Raw genomic sequence first — 13733 nt, forward strand, 5'->3', positions numbered from 1 at the left:
AACTCCCTGACCAATATGGCTGACCTTTGATGCCATCACAAGAAGGTTCATGTCCATTCTAGGATTCTACTTCCTAGTTCTATGATAACGCTGTAACATGGATGATTGGATGGTAAAGCTGTGTAATATTCAACTGTCATTCATCATTCATTTTATCTATTGTAGGACTGATTGGTTTGATAGCTGATTACATCGACTGATAATGCATTATGAACACACACAACACAACACAACACAACACAACACAACACAACACACACACACACACACACACACACACACACACACACACACACACACACACACACACACACACACACACACACACACACACACACACAGAGTAGTCTAGTGGAGAACGGTCAGTAGTAGTGGTAGTAGCAGAGTGGAGATGGAACCTCCAATACCAGGTGCTATAGGAGAGGGGGAGAAACAATGTCATCCTAATCTGGTTCAGGTTATATTCATGTCTAGTCATCCTAATCTGGTTCAGGTTATATTAACTTCTTGCGACTACAGGGGGTGCTGTTCCGAATTAGCATTTTGTCGTCTCCAAATTAAACTGCCTAGTACTCAATTCTTGCTCGTACAATATGCATATTATTAATTCTATTGGATAGAAAACACTTTCTAGTTTCATACAAAGTTGGAATGATGTCTGTGGGTGACCCAGAACTCTTTCTACAGCGAAATCCATGACAGACAGTGAAAGGTCTGAGAGCGAAGCTCTGATTTCAGATCAGTTTTAAAAGTCTGTGTATATCCTATGGAACGACACGAACTGCACCCGCCTTCCCCTGGATGTCAGTAACCAATGAGAAGTGGAATGGGCCTTCTGCGTAGCTCTCAGAGGTTATAAAGGACCAAGGAGTGAGGGTAGCCCCCCTTTCGACGCTCGCCTTTACGCAGGAAGACACCTCCGGATGCCATTTTCAAAGGCTCGGTTATCAACGTAAAATGTATCCGTCTGTAATTTAATTCGATATAGGACTTAGAAACATCATAAGGTAGTTAATTTAAACCGTTTTATAGCAATTTATATCCGTTTAGTGCGATTTTGATGCATTTCTATGTGAAGCACCGGGCACATTTCGGGGTCCCGGTCGAACGTTAGCGGGCATTTAGACGGACAAAGGACATCTTTCGACCAAAAGAAGATTAAACCCAAGAAAGAATACATTGCCCAAGAATCTGATGGAAGAACAGCTCAAAGTAAGCAATATTTAATATGATAAATCGTTGTTCTGTCGAAATATTTTAAACGCATATTTCGCCATTTTGTTTGGTATAGCTTCACTTGGCGAACCCTGTATTGAAAAGTAAGGATAATTTTAAAAATGTAAGTCAGCGGTTGCATTAAGAACTAATTTGTCTTTCGATTCCTGTCAACTCTGTATTTTTTAGTCAAGTATATGATTAGCTTTCGATTAAACTAGATCACTCTGAAAGCTGACGTCCCTCATTTTGATGCTTGAGTTGTGACTATTTCCATTGTATAACCACGGTTTTGTATGGCTAAATATGCACCTTTTCGAACAAACTGTATATGTATGTTGTAAAATGATGTTACAGGAGTGTCATCGGAAGAATTCTGAGAAGGTTAGTGAAAAAATTAATATATTTTGGCGATGATAACGTTATAGCTCCCTTTGCCTTGAATTCATACTCTACTAACGTTTTCACATGTGGTATGCTAACTTATCGATTTATTGTGTTTTCGCTGAAAAACGCTTAGAAAATCTGAAATATGGTCTGAAATCACAAGAACTGTGTCTTTCCATTGCTATGCTTTGTCTATTTTTATGAAATGTTTTATGATGAGTAAATTGGTCATACACGTTGCTCTATCTAGTAATTCTAGTCGATTTGTGATGGTCGGTGCAATTGTAAACTGTGATTTCTACCTGAAATATGCACTTTTTTCTAACAACACCTATCCTATACCATAAATATGTTATCAGACTGTCATCTGATGAGTTTTTGTCTTGGTTTGTTGCTATCAATATCTTAGTTTAGCCGAATTGGTGATAGCTAGTGGTGGAGAGAGAAAATGGTGGACAAAGAAAGATGGTGTATTTTGCTAACGTGGTTAGCTAATAGATTTACATATTGTGTCTTCCCTGTAAAACATTTTAAAAAACAGAAATGATGGGTTTATTCACAAGATCTGTATCTTTCATCTGGTGTCTTGGACTTGTGATTTAATGATATTTAGATGCTACTATTTACTTGTGAAGCTATGCTAGCGATGCTAATCAGTGTGGGGGGGGTGGGGGGTGATCCCGGATACGGGGTTGAGAGGCGGTAAAAGTTAATGTCTAGTCATTCCAATCTGGTTCAGGTTATATTAATGTCTAGTCATTCTAATCTGGTTCAGGTTATATTAATGTCTAGTCATTCTAATCTGGTTCAGGTTATATTAATGTCTAGTCATTCCAATCTGGTTCAGGTTATATTAATGTCTAGTCATTCTAATCTGGTTCAGGTTATATTAATGTCTAGTCATTCTAATCTGGTTCATGTTTATTCATGTCTAGTCATTCTAATCTGGTTCAGGTTATATTCATGTCTAGTCATTCTAATCTGGTTCATGTTTATTCATGTCTAGTCATTCTAATCTGGTTCATGTCTAGTCATTCTAATCTGGTTCATGTTTATTCATGTCTAGTCATTCTAATCTGGTTCATGTTTATTCATGTTGTTCATGTTTATTCATCCCTACTCACCACGTGATGTTTTCTCTGGAATAAAAGATAAACAAGAGACTTGATGTTAGACAATGTTGACGTCATAACAGTCTGTCACTCTCTGTCTGTCACCCTCTGTCTGTCACCCTCTGTCTGTCACACTCTGTCTGTCACACTCTGTCTGTCACACTCTGTCTGTCACACTCTGTCTGTCACTCTCTGTCTGTCACTCTCTGTCTGTCACCCTCTCTCTGTCACCCTCTGTCTGTCACCCTCTGTCTGTCACTCTCTGTCTGTCACTCTCTGTCTGTCACTCTCTGTCTGTCACTCTCTCTCTGTCACTCTCTGTCTGTCACTCTCTGTCTGTCACTCTCTGTCTGTCACTCTCTGTCTGTCACTCTCTCTCTGTCACTCTCTGTCTGTCACTCTCTGTCTGTCACTCTCTGTCTGTCACTCTCTGTCTGTCACCCTCTCTCTGTCACCCTCTGTCTGTCACCCTCTGTCTGTCACCCTCTGTCTGTCACCCTCTGTCTGTCACCCTCTGTCTGTCACTCTCTGTTTGGGTCCTGTGATGCTGAAGGTGGTCTCCATGGTTACCCGTGATGGTGAAAGTAGTCTCCATTCCAGCGTGGATGTGGTCGGCGACGTGGCAGTGCAACAGCCATGTCCCAGGGTTCCCTGCAGTCATCTCGACCGTCTGAAACGTCCCCGGGAACAGGTCAAACACATCCGCACGGTGCACACTGTCCGTCTGACACACACACACACACACACACACACACACACACACACACACACACACACACACACACACACACACACACACACACACACACACACACACACACACACACACACACACACACACACACACACACACACACACACCAGGGGAGAGAGAGGGGAGGACTTGGTAACAGGTCAAACACATCCACACTGTCCGTCTGAGATTCATGTTAATACATAGATTTACTGTATTATCATATATATTTATACCATGGCATTGTTGAATACTCCTTTCTGATTGGCTTGAAGGGCATTCTAGAGTGTGCATTATTTCCCTATAACGCACAGTATACTTGCCAAGAGTGTTCAAAGCTGTCATCAAGGCAAAAGGGTGGCTTCTTTGAAGAATCTAAAATATATGTTGATTTGTTTAACACTTTTTTGGTTACAACATGATTCCATATGTGTTATTTCATAGTTTTGATGTCTTCACTATTATTCTACAAGGTAGAAAATAAAGAAGAACCCTGGAATGAGTAGATGTGTATCACAGCCGCAGACCACATGTAACCAAGCTAGCCCAGGACCTCCACATTCGGCTTCTTCACCTGCAGGATTGTCTGAGACCAGCCACCCGGACAGCTGATGAAACTGAGGAGTATTTCTGTCTGTTAAAAAGCCTTTTTTGTGGGGGAAAACTCATTCTAATTGGCTGGGCCTGGCTCCCCAGTGGCTGGGCCTATGCCCTCCCAGTCCCACCCATGACTGTGCCCCTGCCCAGTCATGTGGTATCCATAGATTAGAGGCTAATTTATTTATTTTAATTCTCATTTCCTTATATGAACTTTAACTCAGTAAACTCTTTGAAATTGTTGTATGTTGCGTTTATATTTTTGTTCAGTATATATTTCAAAATTTGAGGTAGGCTACATGATCACACCGGTAATAGATCTGTTGTTGTATTAGTGGTGAGGCTCATTTGAGTGAGCATACATTTTCAATAGTTATTTATTTTTATTTTACTGGGCTGTTGGTGCCTGCATCTGATGGTCCGTCTCAGCGGAGGGAGAGAGCAGCAGACTGAGGGTCAGTCTCAGCAGAGGGAGAGAGCAGCAGACTGAGGGTCAGTCTCAGCAGAGGGAGAGAGCAGCAGACTGAGGGTCTGTCTCAGCGGAGGGAGAGAGCAGCAGACTGAGGGTCCGTCTCAGCGGAGGGAGAGAGCAGCAGACTGAGGGTCCGTCTCAGCGGAGGGAGAGAGCAGCAGACTGAGGGTCCGTCTCAGCGGAGGGAGAGAGCAGCAGACTGAGGGTCCGTCTCAGCGGAGGGAGAGAGCAGCAGACTGAGGGTCCGTCTCAGCGGAGGGAGAGAGCAGCAGACTGAGGGTCCGTCTCAGCGGAGGGAGAGAGCAGCAGACTGAGGGTCCGTCTCAGCGGAGGGAGAGAGCAGCAGACTGAGGGTCAGTCTCAACAGAGGGAGAGAGCAGCAGACTGAGGGTCTGTCTCAGCGGAGGGAGAGAGCAGCAGACTGAGGGTCCGTCTCAGCGGAGGGAGAGAGCAGCAGACTGAGGGTCCGTCTCAGCGGAGGGAGAGAGCAGCAGACTGAGGGTCCGTCTCAGCGGAGGGAGAGAGCAGCAGACTGAGGGTCCGTCTCAGCGGAGGGAGAGAGCAGCAGACTGAGGGTCCGTCTCAGCGGAGGGAGAGAGCAGCAGACTGAGGGTCCGTCTCAGCGGAGGGAGAGAGCAGCAGACTGATGGTCCGTCTCTCAACAGCCCTCTCTGCTCTCCCTTTCCTCCACCGACCAAAAAGAGACGCCGTCTTCCAGCTGATGGTGAAACGCCAGCCGCACTGCATTATAAATTCATCTTGTTTCTCCTATGAACCGAGAATGTGAAATATTCCTCGATATTAAAAAAAAGACCCAAGCAGCTAATAATAACAACAACAACAAACAAGCCCACAGATACACTTTCCTCCTCATTACTGTTACAGTGCTTGTTGTAGCGCTGAGTGGACATAGGATGTGTTTATAAAAGGTGTTGAATACAAAGTGTTGACAGTGTAAGAACTTAAACTAACTCATAAAAACAGTATCAACTTTGCTGTATTCATTGACCGTCTCTCTCTCGTCGTGGTTTTACATGTTTTGAAATCTCACAGTATCAACTTTTGCTGTAGCTTTTATGACTGCAGACACGGTCATCTGAGCCATCCGATTGGCCAGCGGAGGCCGATAGTGCACTTGATTTGGGCCCACCAGCAGAGTTTGTACCTTCAGACACATGAAATGGTTCAAAATGGCAACAGTTGGCCTACCACCCGGCGCGCAGGGCCGTTGAATCTGGTGCATCTACCTGCCAACAGCCCGAGACAAATAAATAGGAACACAAGGCTTTATAGTTGGGTTTTTTACAGAAATGTTTGGCGATCGATTAGGAATGCCTTGGAGATCGTCGACCGGTTGGTGACTCTAGAAAGCTCTAGAAAGTTGAGTGAAGGTCAATCTTATGCTTCTTCTGTTCTTTTGCCCCTGGAGGAGCTTTGAGGGAACATTGCTCACCAGACATGTCACCCATTGAGCATGTTTGGAATGCTCTGGATCGACGTGTACAACAGCGTGTTCGAGTTCCCGCCAATATCCAGCAACATTGGACAGCCATTGAAGAGGAGTGGGGACAACATTCCACAGGCCACAATCAACAGCCTGATCAACTCTATGCGCAGGAGATGTGAATCAACAGATTCATATCTGTATTCCCGCTCATGTTAACTCCATAGATTAGGGCCTAATGAAAATCTTTGAAATTGTTGCATGTTGCGTTTATATTTTTTGTTCAGTGTACAGTATATATACGTATGATATCTGTTTATCACAAGCCATTTGGTTGAAACATTGCCTTTCAGTATCTTTATAAAAGGGGGAACAGAATTAAGGCAATGTACTGGAAAACTGACTCCAGTGATAATGATTATGATGAATAAGAAGAAGAAGAAGAAGGAGAATAATAATAATAAGACGACGAACGAGGAGAGGAAGAAGAAGAAGAAGAAGAAGAAGAAGAGGGAGAAGAAGAAGAAAAGGAGAAGAAGAAGAAGAAGAAAAGGAGAAGAAGAAAAGAAGAAGAAGAAAAGAAGAAGAAGAAGAAAAGGAGAAGAAAAGGAGAAGAAGAAAAGAAGAAGAAGAAGAAAAGGAGAAGAAGAAGAAGAAGAAGAAGAAGAAAAGGAGAAGCAGAAGAGGGAGAAGAAGAAGAGAAGGAGGTTTGTCTTACTTTATAAGTGAACGTCTCAGCGTGGAAGTGGACGGTGTGTATGTCCACCTCGTTGCCCATCCCCAGTAGATACCAGTCCACTGTCTGGCCATTAGACATGGTTAGACCATGTAGGTTTCCATACAGCTTACCATTTATACCTACACACACACACACACACACACACACACACACACACACACACACACACACACACACACACACACACACACACACACACACACACACACACACACACACACACACACACACACACACACACACACACACAATAATACTCCTTAATACCATTGCAGTCAACATGATCAGCCTCTGTGTGTATATTAATATGTTACAGGTGTCAGTACTACATTAGTCAACATCTCTCAGCCTCTGTCTTTGTTGGTTCCCAATAATACTAGGTATCTCTCCTCTCTCATTACTCTCCACAATGTCACTTAATATAATGTTTACATACCCTACATTAATCATCTCATATGTATATACTGTACTCTATATCATCTCCTGCATCTTGCCATCTTTATGTAATACATGTATCACTAGCCACTTTAAACTATGCCACTTAATATAATGTTTACATACCCTACATTACTCATCTCATATGTATATACTGTACTCGATACCATCTACTGCATCTTGCCTATGCCGTTCTGTACCATCACTCATTCATATATCTTTATGTACATATTCTTTATCCCTTTACTCTTGTGTGTATAAGGTAGTAGTTGTGGAATTGTTAGGTTAGATTACTTGTTGGTTATTACTGCATTGTCGGAACTAGAAGCACAAGCATTTCGCTACACTCGCATTAACATCTGCGAACCATGTGTATGTGACAAATAACATTTGAATTGATTTGATGTTTAATCTAGAAGCATTGGAATAGTGTAGGGCGAGAAGGAGTTTCCAAATACTGTAATTTCCTTTCAAATCCATGAAGGGAGGTGCACATTTAGGGATGAAGGATTATTGGGACACACTCACTCTCTGTAAGCTTGGCTCTTCTTCTTCTTCACCTCCTCCTCCTCTCTCTAACTCTCTTCTCCCTCCCTCTCCCCCTCCTCCTCTTCTCCCTACCTCTCCTCCTCCTCTCCCTCCCCTCCCTCTTCTCCTCCTCTCCCTCCCTCTCCCCCTCTTCTCCCTACCTCTCCTCAAATCCTCTCCCTCTCCCTCCCTCCCTCTTCTCCTCCTCTCTCTCCTCACCGTGCATCTTGTTGCTCTCTATAAAGTTGTCGTCCATGGTGAAGTTACTGGGGTCAGTGTGGAGGTAAGTTCTGATGTTGTCGTCCAGGTACCATGACTCATTCTCATCAAACACCATGAAGAGCAGAGCAAACTCCCTCTCCACGTCCTTCCTCTTCCTCGTCCCCCCCTCAGCTCCACGCTGCAGTACTCCCTGTCTGCAGACCACTAGGGGGCCCAAGAGACCACTGAACACGTCCTGAAGGACAGATAGAGAGAGACTTACTGGATACAGGTAGACACTCGCATTCTCAGGAGTTCTATAGGTAAACACACACACACACACCTTGACGAAGTCAACAGTAGAGTAGTACGCGTAGGAGATACAGTTAGGATCAGAGACTCCTGGCCCAGAGCTCTCTGGAACCTCCCACCTGAACTCTGTCATATAACCTGGGGATAAGAGAATAGAGGAGAGGAGAGAGATGGAGAGGGGGGATGAGAGAGGAGGAAAGGGGAGGAGTGGACAGGGGAGAGGAGGAGAGGGGAGAGGGGGATAGAGAGAGAGGGGAGGGGAGAGGAGGAGAAGAGGAGAGAGGAGAGGGGAGGAGGAGACGAGAGAGATGGAGAGGGGGGATGAGAGAGGAGGAGAGGGGAGGAGTGGACAGGGGAGAGGGGGAGAAGCGGAGAGAGGAGAGGAGAAAAGAGGAGAAATGGGGGAGGAGGAGACGAGGAGAGGGGGATAGAGGGAGAGGGGAGGGGAGAGAGGAGGAGAAGAGGAGGAAAGGAGAGAGGATGATAGAAGAGGAGAGAGGAGGAAAGGAGATAGGATGATAGAAGAGGAGAGAGGAGGAGATAAAAGGGGAGGAGCATTCACACACACACTAACATGGACCGTTGTTGGTTGGACAGGTGTGTCTGTGATGTCCACTCTGTGTGTTTGTATAGAGTACAGCCCGGCAGTGTGTTTGAGTGTGTGTTTTACCTGGCTGGACAGGTGTGTGTGTGTCGGTAGTGACCACTCCGTGAGCGTGTATAGAGTACGGACGGCTGGCTCTGTTCTTAAAGGTGATCAGAACCTCCTCTCCCACCTCCACCCTGATTATAGGACCTGTAGGAACGACACACAAACACATCAGTAACCGTATCAATCCCAGCTAGCGCATAAACGTTCTGAGAACCATATGTTTCTTAGAGCTTGGTGAGAGCATGGTTGTCCTACTGTTATTTTGCCTACAACCATTCCACAACTTTCTGGGAATGGTGCAGGATAGTTTCCTGGCTTTGGAACATTCTCAGCACATTTAAGGAACTAGACCAAAAAAAACGCTATTTTCGTTGTATTTAATTCCTTTAACAGAACGTCTGGTTACATTTAATTAACATTTTGGTAATGTTCTCCAACTGGTTTGACGTTGGGAAAGTTCTCAAATAGTTCAGAGAACGTAAAGAAACAACGTTCTTCTGTGGGAATTTCAGTATTTCAGCATAACATTTCCTACACGTTTCCTCATGGTTCTATTTAAAGTCATGTTCTCAAATTGTTCCGATAACGTTAATAACCACTAAAACCACAAGAACACTTCTGTAACGTTCAAAGAGCGTTCTAAGAATGTTATTTAAAAACATACATTCCGTTCTCAGAACATGAAGAAATCTTTCCATAAAAAACACCAAGAAAACTTTAGTAACGTTCAGAGAACGTGTAGAAAACCCTTACAATTTCCCATGAGTACTACGCCGAAACCCTTTCTCAAACCCTCTTTGTGACTTCTTACAGCTGAGGTAGGCTAACAAGGGGCTACCACCTCAGGCTCAGTCTATAGGCGGGTTGGCTGACAACATCACGAAAAGGCGCATCGATGTAGTTGAAAGGCTTGGCGTGGTTATGATTCTGAATGGCAATGACGAGAAACTGACTAGTGAGGTAATTGTAGGTGGATCTTTTCAGCTCGTTTTATCCTGTTATTGTGTTACCATGTCTTGTTTTGAGGGGTTTTGACTGATGTCGCATTAATGCTAATATGGCTAACATTCGCTAGCTATTTAACCAACAATGGCAAAGATGTATTTGACAGGCAACAAGTGCTCATTGTGCTAATGTATTTATGTTTTCAATAAACATTTGGGGACAAAATATAGTTTACATGTCAACAGTCTAAGCCAACCCCGTCTGTTTAATCCCAGTCAGTCAGGTGGCAATAAGGTGACTATAAATTACAGTTTTAACAGTGTCCAAGTAGGCAACTGTGGCTATTTGATCATAATGAAGGCCTACCAGAGTGGCCTACCATCAAAAACAATGGAGATAATGCATCCCATAACATGTTAACATGGAAATAGCCGTTCTATCATTCAGCCTACAGTAGCAGACAATGTGTGGTGTTCAATGTAGGTCTACATTCCACGAGAATTGAAAAAAAACATGCAGGGCTTGACATGAACCTGTTTATCCACTTGTCCTTCAGACAAGGAGGTGACTGAACATGTGTTTGATGCAAGAAACAACTTTACAAAATAAAATGCATCATTATTCCCATACCATTATTACATAGAATCAGACAAATTATGCTACTTTCTGCCTATTGGCTACTTCGCTTATTCAATACGTCTCAAAATACAACACTGCCCCTTTAAGACATAAAAAAGCTCTTTACCTGACAGGCTTTTCAAAGATGTCTAGAAATGTACACGTTTTGTTCTCTTGCAGGAAACAACCATTCCTCTGTTGCCGACTAGCATTGAAAGCTACACTCACAAAAGCTTGGATTTCTTTCGCTGTAAAATATATTTTCAAAATCTGACACGATAGGTGGATTAACAACAAGCTAAGCTGTGTTTTGGTATATTTCACTTGTGATTGCATGATGATAAATATTTTTAGGTATATTTTTTGAATTTGGCGCCCTGCAATTCAGCGGTTGTTTAGGAAAGTGAACCCGTATTCGCAGAGAAGTTAACTGGTGTCACGCCCTGACCATAGTTTGCTTTGTATGTTTTATTAAAATCAAATCAAATCAAGTTTATTTTATATAGCCCTTCGTACATCAGCTAATACCTCAAAGTGCTGTACAGAAACCCAGCCTAAAACACCAAACAGCAAGCAATGCAGATGTAGAAGCACGTTTATGTTTTGTTTGGTCAGGGTGTGATCTGTGTGGGCATTCTATGTTGTATGTCTGGTTTGTCTATTTCTATGTGTTTGGCCCGATATGGTTCTCAATCAGAGACAGGTGTTTTGCGTTGTCTCTGATTGGGAACCATATTTAGGTATCCTGTTTTGTGTTGTGGGTGATTGTCTATGTGTAGTGTTTAGTGTCAGCACTATTTGTTATTTAGCTTCACGGTCGTCGTTTATTGTTTTTGTATTAGTTTCGCAAAGTGTTCTCTTTCTATTAAACAAGATGAACACATACCACGCTGCATATTGGTCCTCCGATCAAACTTTTTCCTCAGAGGAGGAAGAAGAAGACAGCCGTGACAACTGGGCTAATAACTACTAACTAGCAAATGTACACAGGTGGCTACATGCAGCTCTCGCTTTGATCTCAAACCAAGCGCATCTACTCACGACCGCTCATGTTGTATACACAGTCCAGTTCAAAATGAATGTCACAGATCCATATATGGCAAGAGTCCCTTTTAATGCAACATAATCCTACTCCAATGCGCTCGGCCTACAAGAAAATCTCTTGCACAGTTAGTTTTGCGTAGTTCATTTTTCATTTGCGTAGTTCATTTTTCATTTGCGTAGTTCATTCCCACAGCAGAGCGAAACGCTGATAGTGTTAACTAAAGAGGATGACTCTAGAAAGATGTGCTTCTCTGTACTGATATTTCATCTGCAGTGCGAGGGGAGCTGCGTGGCAGTTTAGAGGGAACCTTGCACTAAAACGTATAGTGTGATCAGTATCACATAGAGCCGTATAGTATAATCAGTATAGCATAGAGGTTAGCAAAATGCCTACATTTATTTTCACCCCCCTTCAATCCACCGGAAGCCGTCATATGGTGTATTGTTTGGGAGCGCGGATCCCAGACCCGCCCTCTTCGTGGTGAAAAATCTCACTGACCTAGAAATCCCTCGGACATGATGAAAACAAACCCAGGTGTTCGCCTTCAAGGAAACTTTTCAAAAACCTCCAAATAACCTATAATATCCGTTCTCAGAACCTAAAAATAAACATTCCCAGAAAAGGAAAAATGTTCAGTTGGTTTCTCAGAACGTTTTAAAAAACGTTCAGTTTTAAACTACCAACGTGAAACCAAAAACATACGTTCCCACAACTTCCAAGGAACCAAATGTGCTAGCTGGGATTTGATCAGCTGCCAGAATGGCATGGTTCATTTGTTCAGTGACTGAGGGTCCGTCTCCCTCCGCTGCTCTCTCCCTCCGCTGAGACGGACCCTCAGTCTGCTGCTCTCTCCCTCCGCTGAGACGGACCCTCTTTAAAGAGACGGTGTGCGTCTCACTAATCCCACCTTGTTCTCCGATATTTCCCTTCATGGATTTGAAAGGAAATGACTGGTATATAGAAACTCACTGTAGCCCATGTTTACACCATTCCAATGCTTTTACATTTGTTGGAAGTAGTGAACAAGTGCAAACATCAGGAGGAAGGAGATATTATTGGGACCCCCTCCCTTACCCAGAATGCCGAGGTGCAGTTGTTCAGGCTGCAGTTCCGTCTGTGTCCTGAAGGTGTCGTCAGTGTACTGTATATACACCGCCTTCTTATAGCGTGGACCAATACGATTCTCTCCCCTGCCCACGAATACACTGCCTGGACTGGGGGACACACGCACACACACACAATTATGAATGAATGAATGAATCACACACACACACACACACACACACACACACACACACACACACACACACACACACACACACACACACACACACACACACACACACACACACACACACACATACACACACACACACACACACACGTACGTACAAGCATTTCGCTACACTCACAATAACATCTGCTAAATCATGTTTATGTGACCAATAAAATGCGATTGGATTTGACACACAGAAACACCCTCCTCCTTCTCTCTCTCTACCTGTCCTCCTCTGTAGCGTGATGTTTCTCTAGTTCCCAGACCCGGTTAGGTGAGTAGTCCCACTCCACCTCCTCTGCGCTGATGTAGTAGCGAACCACGGACGAAGCAGGGGAGTGTGTGTGTTTCACGTCGCTCTCGGAGCAGGGCTTCACAGAGTACTGCTGTCTCATCCCTCCATTATAGTGGTCAGTCACTCTGCAGCTCACCTCAAATACACCTAGAGACACAGGGGTTAGAGGTCAGGGGTCAGGGGTTAACATTATAGTGGTCAGTCACTCTGCAGCTCACCTCAAATACACCTAGAGACACAGGGGTTAGAGGTCAGGGGTCAGGGACAGAGGTTAACATTATAGTGGTCAGTCACTCTGCAGCTCACCTCAAATACACCTAGAGACACAGGGGTTAGAGGTCAGGGGTCAGGGACAGAGGTTAACATTATAGTGGTCAGTCACTCTGCAGCTCACCTCAAATACACCTAGAGACACAGGGGTTAGAGGTCAAGGTTAGAAGTCAGGGGTAAGAGGTCAGGGGTAAGAGGTCAGGGGTAAGGGGTAGAGGTCAGGGGTAATTAATAATGTCCATGTAGACAAACAGTTTTCCCCCGTCAGAAGCATCAGAGTCTAAATCTGAAACATGAAGTCATGTAGACAGCAGTGTCCCCCCCCCCCCGTCAGAAGCATCAGAGTCTAAATCTGAAACATGAAGTCATGTAGACAGCAGTGTCCCCCCCCCCCCGACAGCAGCATCACAGAGTCTAAATCTGAAACATGAAGTCATGTAGACAGCAGTGTCCCCCC

General features: G+C 44.0%; 1 protein-coding gene across 1 annotated transcript; it reads right to left on the reverse strand.

The window, feature by feature from the left end:
• Positions 1-297: 297 nt before the first annotated feature.
• Positions 298-13128, reverse strand: LOC120035888 (ferroxidase HEPHL1-like). The gene is made up of 9 exons (XM_038982352.1): positions 12937-13128; positions 12510-12649; positions 8846-8971; positions 8207-8313; positions 7882-8119; positions 6679-6818; positions 3285-3438; positions 2727-2741; positions 298-413 (listed from the first exon to the last, which is right to left on the reverse strand). Exons 1-9 carry the CDS (start codon positions 13104-13106, stop codon positions 349-351), a joined length of 1155 nt encoding a protein of 384 aa, XP_038838280.1. The 5' UTR covers positions 13107-13128; the 3' UTR covers positions 298-348.
• Positions 13129-13733: the final 605 nt, after the last annotated feature.

The sequence above is a fragment of the Salvelinus namaycush genome, unplaced genomic scaffold (genome assembly GCF_016432855.1).
Source record: "Salvelinus namaycush isolate Seneca unplaced genomic scaffold, SaNama_1.0 Scaffold1133, whole genome shotgun sequence".
In the NCBI taxonomy this organism is placed as follows: domain Eukaryota; kingdom Metazoa; phylum Chordata; class Actinopteri; order Salmoniformes; family Salmonidae; genus Salvelinus; species Salvelinus namaycush.